This window comes from Myxocyprinus asiaticus, chromosome 32, assembly GCF_019703515.2.
Source record: "Myxocyprinus asiaticus isolate MX2 ecotype Aquarium Trade chromosome 32, UBuf_Myxa_2, whole genome shotgun sequence".
In the NCBI taxonomy this organism is placed as follows: Eukaryota; Metazoa; Chordata; class Actinopteri; order Cypriniformes; family Catostomidae; genus Myxocyprinus; species Myxocyprinus asiaticus.
In genome coordinates, this window is record NC_059375.1 from 8961985 (window position 1) to 8983834 (window position 21850).

The 21850-nt window shown below is 38.0% G+C and overlaps 1 protein-coding gene across 2 annotated transcripts; it reads left to right on the forward strand.

The window, feature by feature from the left end:
• The first annotated feature begins 5490 nt into the window (after window positions 1–5490).
• On the forward strand, window positions 5491–21650 carry slc16a9b (solute carrier family 16 member 9b). 2 transcript variants are annotated; one of them, XR_007894309.1, is made up of 7 exons: window positions 5491–5706; window positions 6497–6716; window positions 8839–8982; window positions 9386–9481; window positions 13421–14254; window positions 16237–16406; window positions 19093–19228. XR_007894309.1 is itself a non-coding variant. In XM_051667615.1 (6 exons), the coding sequence occupies exons 2-6, from the start codon at window positions 6512–6514 to the stop codon at window positions 19275–19277; spliced, it is 1464 nt and encodes a 487-aa protein (XP_051523575.1). In that variant the 5' UTR covers window positions 5491–5706; window positions 6497–6511; the 3' UTR covers window positions 19278–21650. The 2 variants fall into 2 exon arrangements, 1 of the variants encoding a protein (XP_051523575.1); XM_051667615.1 differs by lacking the exon at window positions 16237–16406 and having other exon boundaries at window positions 19093–21650.
• Window positions 21651–21850: the final 200 nt, after the last annotated feature.

Here is a 21850-nt window from a genome sequence, read left to right on the forward strand (position 1 = left end):
CCCCTCTGATGCTCTGGCGTGCCTTATCAGGTTTCCCTCTGCCATCACTATAATGAGAGACAGGTGTTAGAGTAATTACAACCCAGGTGACGAGCCTTACCACTTTACCTTTCCCGCAGATAGACACATGACCATGCCCCCCATGCCACAACTTGTTACTTTCAATGCCCTTGGATTTTGCATTTTTATTGTTTGTCATCCATTCAGTGTCACTGCAAAGCACAAGCAGTTTTGACTGTGACACATAACAATAATCAAAATATATGTTACATTTTAGCACCTGCAGGATTTAATCTGAGGATATGCACAGAAATCTGCCTAGAGGTCTGCACAGGCCTTAAAATGAAACCCGATCCGAATCGAGACTGTGTGACCCTACCCGGCCCGAAATATACCGTCAGATTTTAAGACCGAAATCGCTTACTATCTAATTTCTTCTCCTAGTGTCTTCTCCTAGTATAGTTGTATTTTATGTAAGCATATAGACAACATTCTTAACAGTACTGAAACAGAAAACAGACACAGTTTTAACAAGACACGGCAGCCCCTTAGTACACTAGAGCAGAAGGGGGGACAGCATTGCCTTACAGTTTATTTGCTGAAACTTCACCTGGTGCAGAACAATCTGGAATAATATGAAACAATGCAGCCTGAACTTGTTCAGCTTGTTGAATCTTTGTGACAACTGCGCTGTCAAGCACGTCCCCATGCGAACTGCGCTAAAAAAAACAATCTAGATGCAGCACAAATAATGAAACAGAGGGCAGGTGTTTCAACATGCGTTTTTGAAAATGTGAAGTTCTTTTTAACTTGACATGGTGTTTAAAATGTGCCGGTCATGCGCAAGACACTGAAGAAAAAGCGAGACGCAGTGCAAATGTCAAAGATATTCGTCCAGCAAGTGTTTTAAACAATGGGAAAACAGAATAGACGTGTGCAAAAACACATTCGGTGTGAACGGCCCCTAACTCATCCGTTAACGCGTGTCCGTGAATGAGAGCGCGAAACAAGATCAGTAAGCCTGTTTATTCTTTCATTAATTACAAACCTGAACCCGACTCGAAACCTGTGGGGTTCTTGGGTCCCTTCGGGCCCGGGTCGGGTTGCAGACCTCTAAATCTTCCTAATAAACCTTATATCTAAGAGGTCCGGGGGGCATGCTCCCCCGTGAGATCTTTGTTGTTGTTGTTGTTATGCAAAAAACAACACCAAAGCGTTCAATTATGATGACTTTGAAATAAGCATTTATTTATTTTCTCGAATATGAGTAGCATTCATGTAACTATTGGCTAAAGCATTTCTTCCAGTAACCATTCAGACAGACGCGTTTTCGCGCTAAAAAAGCAAAATGCACCACAACGAATAGAGCAGAACGCAGGTGTCTCGAGACATGTTTTTATCAGTTGAAGAAGTTCTTTTTAACTTGACACAGCGTCTAAAAATGCAGCGCTCCCGTGAGAGATGCTAAAAACACAGTGAAACGTGACGCATTTGTCAAAAGACATCCATCTAGCGAATGTTTACATGGAAAACGATTGAAAAACAGCGCGAGCGGACGCAAAAACACGTTTCAATGAAACATCAAAAGGAACCAATAGGCCTATAATACATATATATAAATGTAAATATATATATATTAATAAACTTCCCGTCGCTGCAGAAGACATTAGGAGAGTGTGCTCAGCTCGCGCGTCTCTTTGCATGCTCAATAAACTCTGTGCGGCCACTCGCGCTGCACAACGGCAGCTCTAGTATGATGCGTGGTATCGGGACATTTTATCGAGGACGAGTACATGAGCAAAGTATCTAAACCGATACCAGTCCTAACAAACGCATCATTCTTTTTGTGTGCCGCTTTATCTGTTGAAATCTGGAGGATTCCAAACTCCTGAACTCTTCCAATTGATGAAGCTTGTGGCATTTGAAGAAAACACACTAGTGGAGACACGTGCTGTGAAATGTGGCTGTATGTGATAGCGACACCCAGTGTTCAGAATACAAGTTTCATATTATTTCTCAATTGCAGGCCAAATTATGTTCTAAATCCAAATCTTTCGCGCGCCGCATCAGAGCATTTGGTGGCCGCAGATGGCCCGCGGGCCGTAGTTTGGACACCCCTGCCCTACACTGTCTTTTTAGCCATTAATAGCAGGTTTATTTATTGTATGAAGCTAAAGCGCTTATAAGTCGTTTTGGATCAAAGTGTCTACTAAATGGCTTGAATGTAAGAGAAAACTTTCTGGCAGCTATTGGTCTTGTGATTTCTTATCTTTCCAACAATCAAGGTGTTGTCCATTTTGCTTTCTCCTCTGTGTACAAGATCTTGGTGTGCTCCTGTGAGAAATGTATTCAGAAGTATCCCTCCCTTTGGCTGAATCTCTAGAGTTTGCATTGTGATATAGATGATTCAAATGTGAAGTACATTTTAATTACATTTCAGTTTGATCATGTAACAGATAGTAAAGAGCTGGAAGTTGCACTAGGATAGCTTGGTTATTGTAGGAACACAATTTATGCTCATTAGAGGCTCCGTAATAATGATTAAAATGTACTTTTCTATTGCAGGGCTTGTTTTCCAGGGGCATTTATTTTCTAACCATATAAAGATATAGTGTCTTTTATATCAAATACTTCATTATTAAAGAGATTCCTAATCAGAATAATTAGGCTGTTACCAATAAATATAAAGTGCTCAATAGGGTTTCAGGCCTGTGACTGAAATTGAAGTTATTTGCTGAAATTCTTGGTTCCAGTGTGTCTCTTGACTGATCATCGAAGCTACTGGATGGCTTCAGAAGACTTGGAATATAGCACACCAGTCGTATGGACTACTTTAATTAGACTAAAATGGTGCTTTCTGTCAGTTTTAGAGCTTGAAAGCTCTCAGTTCCCTTTCACTTTCATATGGAAAACAGCCAGAACATTCTGCAAAATATTGTACTTACTAATTTATGGATTTGGAACCATGGACTATCACAAGCCTTTTTTAACTTTAAATTATGTGCAGGTAATGAGTTATAGATATTTATAATTAATTTTTTACTAGTTAAATGCTAATTTTTGATATCAGTAATTTGTTTTTTTCTAGTAAAAATGATAATTCTTGATATAAGAAATGACGGAAATACCCGTTCACCAAAAGAGAAATTTCAACTATGAAGCTGTAATTTTTTTATATCTATAATTGCATTTTCACTAGTAAGATTTCACAATGATCAGTCATTCACTCTGGTTCAAATGCAGTTGCAGACATCTACACCGATGAGCCAAAACATTATGACCACTCACAGGTGAAGCGAATATTGTTGATCATCTCCAAACAAGGCCACATGTCAAGGTCTGGGTAGATTAGATGGTAAGCGAACAATCAGTTCTCGTAGTCAACGTGTTGAATGCAGGAGAAATGGGCAGGAGTAAAGACCAGAGTGACTTTGACAAGGGCCAAATTGTTATGGCCAGATGACTGGGTCAGAGCATCTCTGAAACGGCAAGGCTTTGTGGGGTGCTCTCGGTCAGCAGTGGTGAGAACCTACCAACAGTGGTCTGAGGAGGGACAAACCGCAAACCGGCAACAGGGTGTTGGGCACCCAAAGCTCATCAATGTGCGAGGGCAACGAAGGCTATCCCGCCTGGTCCGAACCAACAGAAGGTCTACTGTGGCACAAGTCACAGAAAATTTTAATGGTGGTTATGGTAGAAATGTGTATCATACCCTGCTGTGTATAGGGCTGCGTAGCCACAGACCGGTCAGAGTGCCCATGATGACCCCTGTCCACCATCAAAAACACCAACAATGGGCATGCGAGTGTCGGAGCTGGACCTTTGAGCAGTGGAAGATGGTCCCCTGGTCTGATGAGTCCCGTTTTCTTTTACATCACGTGGACGGCCGAGTACGTGTGCACTGTCTATGTCTAAGTGATAGCACCAGGATGCACTATGGGAAGACGACAAGCCGGTGGAGGGAGTGTGATGCTCTGGCCATTCGTGTGGACGTCAATTTGACACGTGCCACCTACCTAAACATCGTTGCACACCAGGTACACCCCTTCATGGCAATCGTATTCCCTGATGGCAGTGGCCTCTTTCAGCAGGATAATATGCCCTGCCACACTGCACACATTGTTCAGGAATGGTTTGAGGAACATGATGAAGAGTCAAGGTGTTGCCCTGGCCTCCAATTTCCCCAGATCTCAATCCGATTGAGCATCTGCGGAATGTACTGGACCAACAAGTCCGATCCACGGCGACTCCACCTCGCAACTGACAGGACTTGAAGGATCTGCTGCTAATGTCTTGGTGCAAGATACCACAGGACACCTTCAGGGGTCTTGTAGAGTCCATGCCTCGGCGGGTCGGCACTGTTTTGGCGGCTTGTGGAGGACCAACAGCATATTAGGCAGGTGGTCATTATGTTTTGGCTCGTCAGTGAATCTCAGTTGTAACTTAGATGACCGCTCTGTACAATTGTGATGAGAAGAATAGCACCTCAGAATGCTATTCTGAGATGCGGGTTGGCGCTGTTTTGGCGGCACGAGGGGGACCTACACAATATTAGGCAGGTGGTTTTAATGTTGTGGCTTATCGGTGTATTTACTGCAGATATTGTTGACTTTTTTATGACAAATTGCTTGTTATGTTCCTCATTTGTCAGTCACAAAGCGTCTGCTAAATGACTAAATGTAAATGTCATATCCTGCACATGATTAAAAGTCAGTTCTGCTTGCCATAGAGTATGGAGGGTAGAAAATGGTAATGTAAACCTAAATAATGTCTGTTTGGGTGCACTAAACCATATGTCAAAGATTGTGGACTTCAGGGGGAAAATAATATGCTACAATTTGTGTAGAATGTTTTCCGTAAAGATGTGAAAGCGGAAGAAAGATGAAACTGCGCCCCACATCAACACATTTCGCTGCTGTATCAACCGGTTTGGACTGGAACTTCAGGAGCTCGCACACGCATACAGAGAATGCACGTGGCATGTGTTTACAACATAATTAACATGAATATAATTTAGACCGAAGGCAATTCAGATAAAGCGAATGCCATAAACGAAGTCCAAAGACATGTCAGTCTGTTTAGTTTACATACAGCAGACATACATCAACCTATTTTCAACATCGCTACTGGTGGCATATAACACAATATACAGACATAAACGGTAAACGCTAAAATCAATTTAAAATAAGACTACACTCTGTATTATCCAAGTTTATCTTAGCCACAATTCAACCATATGATAAGACGAATGCGAACTTTCGCAGACATGCCACCTTAAAAGAGACATTTTTGACAGATTTATATATATATATATATATATATACCAGTGGCGAAAGGTCGTCGTTTATGTGTTAATGCCACATAAGTGATGTCGGATTGACATTGTAATAAGGCTGTGTTTATTGTCCCTGAATAAGAAAGGAAGCTACAGCATCGAAATATGAAGCTTGGCCAGCAAGAACAGCTTCAAACCGGTTTCAACGCCTGGCAACAAAAGCTGGCGCTCGTGCAGGGACAGAGAAGCACAGTGATGAAGAGCACACCGGGATGTTTCACTCCAACACATCCAATATCATTCATATAGATCACAGTGTTTGTGTCATATTTACACATAATGTTAGGACGTTTACAATCATAACGCCGCGTTGTCCGAATATTAAGAACTGAATTTACCACGGAAATCTACTTCATTTTCCGGTTGGTGAGGTAAGAGAATTACTTTCATATGATATGTTTTAGTAGCATATTCTGGAATATAGTGGAATATTTATCTTCACAGACAGATGTTTAGTTGTAAATTAAACACGCGCCTCGGTATTCTTCGAAACCTTTTGTGATTTCTGTCTTTTTATTTAATTGATAAGATTTACACCAGCTCGAAATATTAGATTAGAGAGTTGTGTGAAATGAAAGAACAAGATATTATTAAAATGAAACGGTAACAAGTTAATCAGTGGGGTTCTGGAGCGCGCGCGGTTGCTGCGGTGCGCTCTCCGCTTGCGCGCGTCCGTGCGCGCCTCCGCTCACATCTGTCTGCTGTTACTTTATGCACAGATGTGGTTACGCGCATTCTGCACACCCTGCCGTGTATTGTAGGTGTTGTTCCCAAACTTTCAGAGTTATAGGGAAATGATTAACTTGCTTAGTGATTATGGGAGTGAATCATGTTTTTTTTTAACTGTCTGTAACTCAAACAAATGAGGACAGGTTCTCATTTTATTGCATGTTGTAACAAAATAAAGCGTTTAAATAAAGAGTTCATGTGGTTCCAAACTCATATTACGTTCTTTCTTCCATGAAACACTGAGGCTGTCAATCAGCTAAAAAGACACCCTAAAAGTATCATAAAAGTAGTCCATTGTGCAAAATATCTGTGTTTGTGATATTTATCATACAGGTGTCCAGTAGTACAGGTTTGGAACGACATGAGGGTGAGCATCACAAATGATGACCGAATTTTCATTTTGCATGAACTAAAATGTGTTTTTCATTACAGGGACTCGGTGCCAGAATGAGCACTGGGAACACAAAGAAAGCCCCAGACGGTGGATGGGGTTGGACCATTGTGATTGCCTCTTTCATGGGCCAGCTCCTGGCCTACGGCTCGCCCCAGTCTGTGGGTGTGCTTTACCCTGAATGGCTCAACACCTTCCAGGACAGCAAAGGCATGACAGCATGGGTTGGCTCTCTTGTGTCTGGAGTTGGACTCATTGCCAGTAAGCTATCACCACTGATATGACTTTACTGTGCTTACATACAGTATATCCTCTCCATTGCAAAAGTTTTGTCCATAGATTAGTATTTTAAACCCAGATAATAGATCTAATGCAATATCATTCACTGGTCATATAATGGACCCTCATACAGACACAATCCTTTTCATTTCAAGTTATATTCACTACATTAAGTTTTTATTTTTATTTTAATCTCTCAAGGCTTCAGTGTTTCTGATCGATGTCTTACCCTTCTATTTGTTTTAACAATTTTCTGTGTATACTATTTTGTGAGTTGCTTTGGTCAACGATGTGTCAAAAAATATAATACAATATAATAGAAAAATACATTGCTATGAAAATACACTGCCTGGCCAAAAAAAAAAAAAAAAAAAGTTGCCATTTGGATTTACTGTAAATAAGCAGATACTTAAGAGCCTATGATTGGATCATTATTGCAGTGATTAATATGTTTCAGCTGGCAACAATCCTTTTAACCCTAACTGATGCAGTGTGTAGCTTCTCATTTCTTAAACAACCATGTCAGAAGACGTATCCCGTGGTCGTGGAAAAGATGTTACTGTGTTTAAGAAGGGGCAAATTATTGGCCTGCATCAAGCAAAGAAAACAACAGGAGATGAAAGATGAAATCACTGGAATTGGGTTAAGAACTGTCCAATGCATTATTAAAACCTGGAAGGATAGTGGTGAACCATCGGCTTCGTGGAAGAAATGTGGTCGGAAATAAATCTTGAACGATCGTGATCGGTGATCACTAAAATGCTTGATGAAGTCACATCATAGAAAATTAACAGTAGAACTCATGGCTATGTTCAGTAGTGAAGTAAGAGTATTTCCACATGCACAATGCGATGAGAACTTACAAGACTGGGACTAAAAAGCTGTGTGGCCACAAGAAAGCCACTTGTTAGTGAGGCTAATCGGGAAAAACTACTTCAGTTTGCTCGGGAGCATAAAGATTGGACTGTGGAGTAATGGAAAAAAGTCACGTGGTCTGATGAGTCCAGATTTACCCTATTCTAAAGCGATGGGCATGTCGGGGTAAGAAGGGCAGCGCATGAAGAGATGCACCCATCATGCATAGTGCCCACTGTTCAAGCATCTGGAGGCAGTGTTATGATCTGGGGTTGCTTCAATTAGTCAGGTCTAGGCTCAGCAACGTTATGCAGCAATAGTCAGCTGACTACCTGAATGTACTGAATGACCCGGTTATCCCATCAATGGATTTTTTCTTAGCTGATGGCACAGGCATATTCCAGGATGACAATGCCAAGATTCATCTGGCTCAAATTGTGAAAGAGTGGTTCAGGTAGCATGAGGAATCATTTTCACACATGAATTAGCCACCACAGAGTCCTGACATTAACCCCATTGAAAGTCTTTGGGATGTGCTGGAGAAGACTTGACGGAGTGGTTCAACTCTCCCATCATCAAAACAAGATCTCGGCCAAACATTTATGCAACTCTGGACGGAAATATATGTTGTGACGCTGCATAAGGTTGTCGAAACAATGCCACGATGAATGTGCAACCGTAATCAAAGCTAAAGGCGGTCCAATTAAATATTAGAGTATGCAACTTTTTTTTTGGCCAGGCAGTGTACTTATCAACTCCATATATTAATAATTCTAATAAATAAACCATAATCAAAATATAACAATGAACTAAACTAAATAACAAAAAATAAACTACAAAGCTTTGAGATTGAGGAAATCTGCATCCCTCAATTTGCCACTGGGAAACATTATCAAGTCTAGTGAATCTAGACTGAAGTTTACACTTGCTCTAAATGCCTTTTTATAATCATACTGTAAGACTTGGCCTAGTTGTTTTCCATGATGAAACTACAGTAGTTTACCATTATGAAAGAGTGTGTCAAATCAATTTTGGACAATGATTTTCTGTTTGTGCCAGTGGGTCACAGTTGTTGTTGATGTCATGTGCTTTTCCCTTTCATAAGTTAATCAAAATTCCTCGGCCTACAGCAAATCATTTAAAGCAAATATTGCTTGTATTTATTTGTTGGCTCATTGCACTATAGAAGAGTTTTCCATTCTTACGATGTTGTCTCTAACAATATAATGCTTTCCTCCGTGTGGCACAGGTCCCATCTGCAGTGCCTGTGTTGTGAACTTTGGGGCCAGACCTGTGACCATCTTCAGCGGGGTTATGGTCTCTGGTGGGCTTATGCTTAGTGCTTTTGCACCCAATGTTCAGTTTCTCATATTCTCCTATGGGATAGTTGTTGGTGAGTATTCTATGTTTCAGAGTTTCCTTGTTTATTTGGGTCATATGCCATCAATGTCTGAAATAGTGGTCGACCAAAATGGGATTTTCAATGGCTAATATTTTCTGATTTACTGTATAATAGACATAAAACTATTTAATCATTGCAAATGAGACTGAAATGAAATGAGCACTTTTTTTTTTTTTTGACAATATTTACTCAACATTAAATAAAACACATGAAAACAGAAAATGTGCACTTTATTGGCAGATAATCTCAAAATGGTCAAATATCAGCCGATTAATCAGCCTGGGCCATATAGCAGTCAATCACTAGCCTTAATATTCTTTAAAAAATAAAACAAAATAAAAAGAATTACAAATGATGGAAGTTTTCCTTATTTCCTTGCACTTGTACCACACAGGACTAGGCTGTGGACTTGTATATGCTGCTACTGTAACCATCACCTGTCAGTATTTCGACAAGAGACGTGGTCTTGCTCTTGGCATTGTTACAACAGGTAGAAAATACAGTATTTTAATACACACAATTCACTTATAATTATGTAAACCAGTGATTCTCAACTGGTTTTGCTTCAGGATCCAGACTTTACATTGGACGTCAAGTGGTGACCCAACACAGCACCAAAATTGTTTATCAGACTAAAAGTAAAATGCCCTAAAAATTTTTTTTTATATTATCTGCCGAATTTGGCTAACTTCTACCAAGTAACAGTTAACTTTGTGCCAAAATACTGCTTTTTGTTTGATTGTATGCAGAACAGTTGACCTCAACAACATCAAATGTGGGAAGTGTTTTCTTCTCTCTATTTATTTTGCCATCATTATGCACAATTATACGTTTAGTTGGGTTTTATTATTTGCATTTAATGTTGTTTTTTTCCCGCTGTGCATGATCAGAAAATATAAATTTTTGGGTTGCAACTCGGGCTGTCATTCGTAATTTTCTTTAAATCTAATTAATTGGACGATGTGCCAATCAGTTAATTGAATTAATCACATTTATCAATTTTCACTGATAAAGGCCCCCTTGATGGTAAGAGAATTGCTTATTACAGAATTTGTGTATCAATGGCAGGGGTGGGCGATATAACCAAAACTGTATATCACGGTATAAGTAATTTTATAACACAGTAACAGTATATATCACGATATATTTTTTCTTTCTTTCTTGAAAATCAACAAAAAAGGGTTTATAAATGATAAAACCATGTGTTAGGGGTGGGGTATATAGCGATAATCCTTTTTGTCAATTGCAATATATATGACAATATAGCATACACATTTTGATGGGGGAAAAACTTGATTAATAAATAAATAAATAATACAAAATAATTAGGGCTGTCGATTTAACACGTTAATTCTGTGCGATTAATTATATAAAAAAATAACCTGTTAAAAAAATTAACGCAATAAATGCCCCCAGACCATAATAAAGGAGATTCCTGAGCAATTTAAGCAAGAAGTACCACCTGTTTTCTCTAGGGGGCAGTAAGCGAAACTTCAGCTGTTTAGGCAACGCATAAGCCACTGTTGCCAGATTGGGCGGGTTCTAGCCCAATTGGGCTACTTTCAATAGATTTGTGCGGGATAAATGTGCTTGGGTGGGTGGTCAAAATTTGGGAATTTTTGAAAATGATTGAAAATCAGCTGTTACGTCCACGATGACAGCTGTCTTGGAACTTTGTTCTATGTATAAGCAAATTCACCTTACTTAAATGACTACAAAGATTTACAGTTTTCTTGGAATTTGGAATGAGCCATTACAGCGAAAAACATTAGGACAGATTATATATAACCTTTAATTCAAAAATAGGCCTATTGAATGGCAAAAACATAGCACAATGGCATACTTACATTATTTGGCTTCTTGTAATCCCAGGGCAGCATATTTGTTCCTTTTCTTTGCATGTGTGTTTGTTTATATTTGTGAATAAAGAAAAAAGGGTAAATGGGAAGGTTTTTGGAAACTTTATCTTTGCGTCACTTAATTGTGTTGTCAAGATTGTAAAGGCAATGCTGTAGCATTATGGTTAATGTGCATTTCATTTTCATATACACTATTTGGGCATTTTTTTTAATGCATTCGGATGGGTTTTGAGCAGTCATTGGGCTGGAAATTGTCAAACGAATCTGGCAACACTGCGCACAGCTTATACAGAGAATGGACCAACCCTTCAGCAGACAGCACAATATGAGCAGTAGCGGTTTTAACCACCACGCAAACCACGCAATTGCATGGGGCCCTGGACATCGGGGGCCCCCCGCCCTGTTAGGAAAGCTCCAATAACCACTAGAGGAGTAACATTTTCTGGGTACACGCGTGAATACGCTGTTGTCAGTGCTCTCAGAGCGGTTCACATAAGAGGTCCGCCGTGCTCGGGTCAGTTTTTCAAGTAGGACCTTGGGTTCGGGTTTTTAATTTATGAAAAAATATGCAGGCCTTCCGAACTTGTTTTGTCCACACACTCTCACTCACAGATATGTGCGAACGGATGAGGGGCTGTTCACACCGAACGCATTTTTGCATGCGTCTGCTCCATTGTTTTCCTATGTAAATGTGCTGGACGAACGTCCTTGACTCCTGCACCGCATCTCACTGTTTCTTCAGTGTCTCACGCAGGACCGGCACATTTTTAGACACTGTGTCAATCTAAAAAGAACTTGAGTTGAGGGGCCGCCATGCCTTGTTTACTGTTACAATACTGCTACGAATGTTGCCTACGATGCTTACAAAAAATACAGCCTTCTGCAACATGGTGAACAATACACTGCAGCATTAGAATATAAGGTGAAATTAAAGTAAATAAGACAGATTTACAGTATATTACTATTGTATACAACAAATCCTCAAAATAATAATAATAATACTGTATCATATTATAATGACAATCTGGACATTAATAAATAATTGTTGGGTTATAATAATAATAAATAACAACTGAATTCTGAAATGTTATTGAGTGAAGCAGTAGGTTTTGCATACCCTGTACATTAAAAAAGAAGAAAAAAAGTTTTGTCAAATTAATGTAGGTAAATATTGCTTTTTTTTATCACTGTATTGTGGAAAAACTGGAAAACATGTATTCATTATCTTTAACTAGATTTCTATTTCATTAAACGTTTTGAATTTACTTGGCAACGATGGCTGATAGGATGAATTTAAAATGATGATTTAAAATAAATGTTATGCAATTGTTTAAGTAAAAATGTTCGAAATGGGGCCACAGGTTGGTCAGTTGCTTGGGGCCTCAGAAATCGTAAACCCGCCCCTGAATATGAGGACACGTTCTTGCGTTCAAAATACAGCTTGATGGAGCGCAAATCCAAACTTAGGGATCTCAAGTGTTTTTCTAAGTATTAAACTACATTTAACTTGACACAGCGACCTAAAAATAGTATGTTTATGACACTCCAAAAGCATCTGTCTGACACAGGTGTACATTGACGGTCCTTAGATAAGCCCTTATAATAAATCCAGACTGACTGACAAATTCAATTGCAAAATGGATTGCTGTGAACTGTAGGCCAATGACTGGCTTACAGTATATTCAGTAATATGCAAATAAACAATATATTGTCTTATCAATGTATTATTGTAATATATATATTTGTAATTATTTAAATATAACTAATTATAATTATTTCATCAGTATATATTGAATTATTGTTATTTGAGTAGCTTTCTCAGCAAATATTTTATATGTGATTAATTTGATTAACTTTATTAATTAATCGGTACACCATGCAATTAATTCAATTAAAAACAATTATTGATTGACAGCCCTAAATATAATATTTGATCTGTTTTATCTACTCTACGTCTTTTTTTGATCCAAGCAAAAAATGAGGCTTCTTTCTAGTTTAATAGAAGTGTTTGCTTTGATTCTGAAGCAAACCCCTCCATTACGTATTTGTTTTGGATTTAGCTTTCCGATGGATATTGGAAATGTTGTTGGGAACTATATAGCCTACCTGATAGAAATCCACTACTGACAAATGTGTTTTTTAATAATTCCTTTGGTAATTTACTCTTGATCGCTTCTCTCCGTGTTTGCGGATGTACAGTTGCCAGTAGGAAAGCTTGATGGAGTCAGCAACAGTAATTGACAGCAGTGAGGCTTATAGAAGAGGGTCAGTTTCACACCATGGAGAATGCAGCCATGTATTAACAAGTTCGTCCCCATTTCCTTTCGGAATGTAAAGTGATTACAACCTGAGGTTACCATCCACCCCCCATTGCATGTGCGTCAGAAAGAGCACTTTCATCCAACTCCGCCGGCTGTTTTTTTTTTTTCTTCAACCTGTTATTTTTCATATATTAATGGCACAAAATTAACAAATTAAATCAACAGGCACACCAGTTGAGAACCACTGATCTAAACAAATAACAGCAACACACACAAAAAAAAGGAAATTCACTGTTGCACATTTTCCAGGTACAAGTATTGGAGGTTTTCTTTACGCCACTGCACAGAACGAGTTCATTGCACTCTTTGGACTTGACGGCTGCCTTTTGCTTATTGGTTGTTTTGCACTAAACATCATCCCATGTGCTGGACTCATGAGACCGTTGCATCTTCCTGCCTACTACCTCAAACAGAGAGCAGCACTGGCCGAAAAGGCAGAGGACAAGGTTCTGGAAAAGGCCCCTGTTGTGGAGGACCCCATCAAGAAAAATCAGTCTGTCACCAACGTGCTGATCACAGGAGAAACAAAAACGGCTCCAGCTTACGAGAAGAGCCTCCATGTAGTGTTGATGCAGCTCTTGAAGAAAAAACAGAAAGTGTATTCTGAATACTTGCACTCGACAGGAGAACTGCTGCAAAACAGGGTCTTCTCAGCCATGTGCATATCTTTGTTTCTCTACTGCCTGGGAGCGTATACACCGCTTCTCTTCCTGGAGGATCTGGCCCAAGGCGAGGGTCTGATTGATGGTATCAGCACCATCCCTCTGGTCTCAATCATGTCCATTGCGGCTGGAGTGGGGAAGCTTCTGCTGGGCATCATGATGGACATCCGCTGGATGAACAGCATCTTTCTCTACGCCTTCACTCTGCTGGGAACCGGGGTGGCTCTTCTCATGATCCCCATTACCAAGAACTATGCTGGACTACAGGTCATCTCAGCAGTGCTGGGATTTTTTTCCGGGAACTGGTCCGTCATACCATACATGACCACTAAGGTTATAGGAATGGATCGTCTGACAGAGGCATATGGGATATTGATGTTCTTCTGTGGATTTAGTATAATGCTTGGACCACCAGTCGCAGGTAAGGTTTTATAAATTGTCCTCATAATATCATGTCAATCCATGAAATTTTGGTTCAGATGCTAGGCATGCTTTTAAAATGAACTTAATTCACAAATAAATTAGTACATACCAAGGTTGGGTAAAATGTATCATCTCAAGAGTATGTCTTGTGGCAAAAATACAGAATTTCAAAAATTGGCTCCTATATAATTCATGAGTTGGAATTTGATTTGAATTGGCTACCCCCAAAAGGCTGGATGAATTGGAATTTGATTTGGAATGACAGGAAAAGGCAGGGGCATGTCCAAATGGGTGGTCTGGGGTGGCCCTTGCCACCCCTAGAATTTGGTTGGCCACCCCAGGTGCCACCCCAAACTCGAAACTATGATTTTTCAGTTCCCAAAATAAACGTGGGCCTTCAGTAAAACCAGATAGAACCTTGTTGACTTTAATCGGAGCGGAAAACAGTGTCAAGAAATTACAGCAAGCAGCAAATGACAACAAGCACTATGATCATCTGTCCCGTCACTAGTGCATGAAGTGAACAGTCCCATTCTCTCTTCTATCCCTTTTCTGCCCTGTCAACTTTACAAAAACTATAATGCTGTAATCTTCTGCATATTTCATCATCTTATTCTGGCTAAGAACCCTTCATTCAGATATGACGTTAAAACAATCACACTTCAATTTATTACGTAATGCTTTGGGGTGTGTATAACATCAGCGTGCATCATAAGTAGTTTGTCAAACATGCGGGAATATCTTGTTTACTTACAACAATCTGTCTCAAACAAAGTTTTTAACTATCTTAAAGAGAAACTATGCCACAAACCTTGTAAACTTTGGCAGGTTCTTTGTCAGAATGTTTGGGAATTAACTAAATTAATTGGCCTATTAATTTTTTTATTTGCAGAAATTTGCTTCTTCATATAGACTATATTTATTTGCTTTCATAATGTAATGCAGTCAGTCATAATTCATCTAGCCTAGTATGTCTCTTAAGAAAATAATCAAAATTGCTTTTTTGTTTTTTGGAAATCAGGAAAACAGTTTTAATATCAAATTAAGTAAATTAAGTAAAAAAAATTTTTTAAAGCAACGTTTAATTAATCAAATCAGTACAAATATATTTAGGGATATTGAGTACACAAAACTGAAACCCATGCACATTCTTTATGTAAGCCTATGATAAGATTAATAAATATCTTCAATATCTTCTTTATTGTTTCAAAATAAAACAGTAGCCTACTTGATAGTAGTATGTCACACCACAGTAGCTTCATCTCTTCAAAATCTACAAAAATGCACAGAACTACCGTGTGTTCAGTGTTACCAAAGTCTTTCTAGCAAGTCAGGCCACTGGCAGCCATATTTATAATGCTCCCGGGAAGCTATTTCTAGTCATGACAGTGCAGCTCCTATCTATTTGAATGGGGAAATACCGAAATCTCCAAAACGGTTTGTCAAAATTACGATCAAAGAGCATATTACAAATCAGCAATTTTCCCGGCTTGTATAGATAATGCACATGCGCGTTCTCAAAATGACTGACAAGCGGTGTCTGTATCTAAAAGGTAATTGGCTCTTTTACCTGTAAGGTGGGACTTCCTTTCTACATCCATTGACCATTGAGCGCTTAGAGCTCCTTGGTTGGGCATTCCAATTTCTCATATTAATAGAAGTGGCCCATCTTCGCTAAATAGTCTCTGATGTTACGTGATGCGTTGTTCTTAAAGAGACAGTTACAATATTAGCAGGGTCTATAACATTTATGCAGACACTACATACACCACACAAAAATTATACTGAATTTGTTTTTTTTTGTTTTTTTTTTATTTTTTAAATACATGCTATTTGGAGTCTTCTCTGTTTTGCAGTATTAACATTTAATAACAATCAAATATTTAACTAAATAACATTAGACTATTGAAATTCCTGAAAATTTACATATCTTCTTCTTCTGCTTCTTCTTATTATTATTATCATTATTATTATTATCAGGGACATTGAGTTACACTTCATGCCACCCTTGAATGAGTCTATGCCCTTCATGGGCCATCCCAGTAAAATAAAGTCTGGAAACGCCACAGGGAAGAGGAATTTACTGAATGGCAATTAAAAGAAATTCTACACAGTCACACAACAGAGGGATTTCATTAGTCCAACACAAGGTATGCTAACCTTTACAAAACAAATAAATCCATCATTAATTTTGACTATACTGTATATAGACTAAGTATTAAATAATTAATGTTAACTAATACATTTTTATTGTAGTTTTTGTATCAACTGATTAGAAATGTTTCTTTAAACTATGTTCAATACTGTCAAAGCAATTAATAACAAATATCAAAACAGATTTTAACTTAAAGAATCACAAATGTCCACACATTGTCCAGATATTTAGTCCATAAATTCAGATTACCTTTAAAAAAAAAAAACATATTGACATCCATGGCTTGAAGACTTTGGGGTTCAATTATAGAGCACTCTGGGAAGTGTTCTTCCACCTTGGTCCATGAAATGAAAGTTATTATAATTGTTTTATTATAATGTAAATTGTATAAATTAAACACTGGTATTTCATACATTGATTATTAATGTCATCTAATGTCTTTGGAAATACCCCATATGTTGTATGATAACATTTTTATGGGTTATACTGTAAAATGAAATTAATTTTTTAACAGTGTTGTGTGTAATCTGATTACAAAGTAATTAGTTATATCAGAAAAGTCTTTGGATTATTGGGATTAATACAATCCTAGAAATACTTGTATCATTTGGGGTAAGCCCCATCCTATGGATACTTGCTTGAATGGTCGGATTTTGCCGGCAAGCAATGACGGCAGGGGAGCGGAGCTTACTCCTGCCCAGGACAGGACCTAAATTGGTGGTAATGGGGTGGAGGGAGGTGAAAACAATGTAAGTATGCCAACAATGAGAAACAGCTGAGCGGGCTTCTAAAGCGGAAGCTGTATTTTGATTGGATGAAATGCCTGTTTGAATGAATCCTGGAGATCTTCCTGCTAGAACTACATTTACGCTTACATATACTGTAATCTAATAAAAAAAAATTATAATAGTGTAATGCATTACATTTTAAATTCTTGTACTGAAATTACAGTTACTGGCTTTCAATTTAGTTAAATCTTTTAAGTATATAACTTGAGTTACACATATTTCTAAAATTATTTATTTATTTAGAATACATTTAACACAAACATTTTTTTTATATGTATGTCTGTTTCTGTGAAAGCTGAAGGGACAGTGATCATGAACAAGAGGAAATATAGACAATATTTTGAATTTGTTGGGTGAAAAAACAAAATATTTAAAAATTGTTTAGAAAGTAACTTGAACTATAAAAAAAATCTTGTTGTTTTAACTTGAAAATGTAAGTGTTCGTGCTGCCTCAAAACTTTTAGTTGTGTCAACTTAAGGGAATGTTATTTAAACAAAACATACATTTAAACTTGTTAAATGAGCTTAATGTATTTTTAAGTATGCTTGACTTTCTTAGTTCATTCAACTTAATTTTACTTCAGTTCAAATTGAGTATAGAAGTAGTTAGAGGTATCCCATTGTCAGAGGTAAAATATTAAACTGCTGTTTGATGATAAATTGCCAGTAGATGATCATAGACCAACGTATGATCCCCCTATCAAAGAGACAAGCATGGCCCTCAACATTTTACATGCAAATCACAATGATGGAGACAATCATCAAACACATCGAGTAAAAAGATGAGCTTTGAATTATTGCCGCATGACAAATAACTGAAAGTGACAACAAACACAACAAACAATAAAAAAGCAACAAACAGTAAAAAAAAAAGACAGTAACACTTCAATTTGCATAATTTATTCATGCCACAGTGTATTTTGGGAATCTGAATACATGAGTGTGAAGTGATTAGTTCTCTTTACTTATATATTTTTATTTCAGCTGAATAGTTTTTCTAAGTTCAATAATTTGGATAATTGAGTTATCTCAACAAGATCAATCCAGGGGGGCCTGGGTAGCTCAGTGGTAAAAGATGCTGGCTACCACCCCTGGAGTTTGCTAGTTCAAATCCCAGGGCATGCATGAGTGACTCCAGCCTTGGCCTGGTTGCTAGGGAGGGTATAGTCACATGGGGTAACCTCCTCATGGTCGCTATAATGTGGTTCGTTCTTGATGGGGCACATGGTGAGTTGAGCATGGATGGCATGAAGCCTCTACACATGCTATGTCTCCATGGCAACATGCTCAACAAGCCATGCGATAAGATGCGCAGGTTGATGGTCTCAGATGCAGAGGCAGCTGGGATTCATCCTCCGCCACCCAGATTGAGGTGAATCACTACACAACCACAAGGACTTAAAAGCACATTGGGAATTGGGCATTCCAAATTGGGCAAAAAAGGGGGAAAATCACCCCCCCCCAGATCAATCCAGGGCAGTTATTCTAACTTTATTGAAGGTATGATAACTAAAAGGCAAAATAATTTTAATGAAATTTGTAATGTGATTACTTCTGATTACAATTTTAAGTCATTTGTAGTGGATTACTATTTTTGAGTAATTTACTCCACACTGATTATTAAAAACTTCACTTACAGCAGTTGAAATGAATTTTTCTTTGAATTTCATTCCATTTTACTTCTACCTCTATTTCAAATTACAATTACAATTCTGCATCCTGTTTTCTACCTTAATTCAAATTCACGATTGAACTGGAATTTAAAAGACATTCTCAATTTAATTTTGAATGACGCACAACCTTTATACAGAATGAAGATCCTGCAAGTTCATCTGTCTTTGAATAGGTAAATACTGCACAATGAGATATGTAATCCTTTTTTTTTCACTGCAGGATGGATTTATGACTGGATGCACTCTTATGACCTGGCTTTCTACTTCAGTGGAAGCTTTGTTCTGCTGGGAGGAGCTTGTCTTTTCCTGTCCGCCTTGTCTTGCTGGAACAAGAACCAGGAAGAAACCAACACACCAAGCGAAGAATACACTGATGAATGTGATGCAGTGGCTACTGTGGCCTGAATACAAGACTAACTGCTTTTTTATGCTGACAGATTATTGTGTCACACTCTGTAATTACATAAAAAGCAGATGTTCGCCTATATTATTATTTGTATTATGGGCTTTTTGCCTTGATTCAGACAGGATAGTAAAAAGGTGACAAGAAATGATGAGGGGTATTGAGAAATGACCCAAGCACCACCATGCAACACGCCAGAGCATGTGCAGTGCACTACTCTCTGACGGACACGTAAGTGTACTTTTACAGAGCATGTTACACTGAAAAATACTAGCAAATAACATAAGAATTATCCACGGCCTCTGCATACAAACATAGCTAGATTTCTTTTACAGATTTGCTTTATGTTTACTGTAAAGACACTCTTGTTTTCTCTTAAATAATATGTGGAAAGTGTATTCCATTGATAAATAGTGTGGTTAAATCTTCAGTACTACGTGTCACCAATTTAAGGCCATGTCTTCACAAACAAATTTTCGTTTGACAACATCTTGATTTTGCATCTTGATTTTACACCTCTTATCCACAATGGAACAGCATTTTTTTCCAGCAAAAACAAACACCCTGTCTACACCATGTGCATCCATTGACGCAATGCAACGGCTTGAGGCTGTCTACACTGGACGCATCGACACGAACATTCTAAACCGTTCATTTGTGTTGTTGGCAGTAGTAGTGGCAGTTCAAAATGGAATGGGACACCCATTTACTGTCGGCACACCGCGACACGCCGCAATGGATGTTTCCAGTGAAGACAGCATCATTGATTATAATGGGTTCCTTTGCTTTTGACCACACTCACGTCCGGTGTAGACAGGGTGTAACTGTTAGACTTTCGAAAAAGCATTCCGTAACCGTATACTTTGGATAACAATTACAAATGAAAATGGATTTGTGCGGATGTGGCCTCAGAAAAGCAATCATTTCAAACATCTCAAGTTTGAGAAATGGTTGTTTTACATTTTTGTAAAGATGTGCAACACTACACTACACTACACTACACTACACTGCAAACAAATGTAATCTTTTTTTATTGTTTAATAATTTCACAACCTGAAAAGCATTTTGCAGTATTTGGGCAGGTGATATGTCTGATGTTGTTGATATATTTATCTTTTGTTTTTGAAAATGCTGTACCTGATGGGTAAAATAGTTTTACTTGTTCGTACGGGTCAGGCAAGTACAGTAGTAGACTTATTATGCTTTTGTTAAGTTGGACACATTGTATGTTTTTGCCTTGTTATGAAAGAAATCAGTTACAGGGCAAAGTGTAAAGTGAAAGATTTGAGAAAGTTGGGTTTTCTTCGTGACAGACAGTAGTCAGTAAATTTAAAACAACATGCGATTAAAGCAATATGTATTTGTGAAAAATTCTTTATTATTATTTGTAAACTGTTTGAAATACCAGCTTATTGACCGTTTTTTACACACTTTGTGTAAGATTGTGTATGTTTGTATTTGTACTGCTTTCTGTTTTTTTTTTCCTAGTTAAATGAACCGTGACAAGACATTTTTACTTGAAATACGTTTTTAAGATATTCATATTCTACAGCATAGGAAGGATTTGAAAGGTGGGGTGGGACTAGGGTTGCCACCTGTCCTGTAAAATACGGGATCGTCCCGTATTTAAAGATAAAATTATGCGTCACGTATCAAATCAATACAGGATGCGGTTTGTCCCATATTTAAGGTGGTCATATGGCGTCATGGTGAAATCGTTCCAGATCGCTATTTAACATTGATATAACTTGGAAAATGTGCCTATGGTGGGTAAAGGACCATCCGAAAAGTCCACAAATGGTGCTAAAACGGTGGAATTCTTTCAATATAAATGTTCAGTAAGATCAAACAATGTATGAATACAATCACTGAGTCATAAAGACAAGTACAGGAGAAGGAAGAAAAAAATACATATAAACCAACCAAAATGTATACATAAATAAGATAAAGCAGACAAATAATCGGAAAGATAAAAATAAATATATTTTTAACGTATAAAAGATGTATTTTGTTTTATAAGTCAGGGGTCAGGAAAGTCCTCTTAACACATTTATTGCTAAAAATGTGGAGGATGTGGTTAGCCCCCCCTCCCTCATTTAAGTGTCCCTTATTTTAAATCTTCAAAAGTGGCAACCCTAGGTGGGACACATGAAGCCATGGGTCTTGTGGAATTTAAAACAAAGGAAGTGTAACTATAATTGTTGCTACATCCCTAATTACATGTAAAAACACATCCATCAATACAAACATTTTGGTTATGGCACCTTTAGGTCTAGTTGACCACTGAACCTGTCATGTCACCTGTAATTTACGTTTTAATATTTTGTTGTTTTCATTTTTTATGTGCTTTTGATTATTAAAGTACTGACAAAGTATTGACAAAAAACTGATTATTTGATTATTTATTTCATAACCTTTATTTTTTCAACAAAAATCTCGCCATGACCTTCAATGCAAACAAATCCAGACCTATTCAACAATCATGATGTGAGGTGGCCATGTGGTCTCCATGGATACAGTAACCATGGTGAGTGCAATCAGAGGTTTATTTATGCAGCCACCAGTGTTTGTTCAC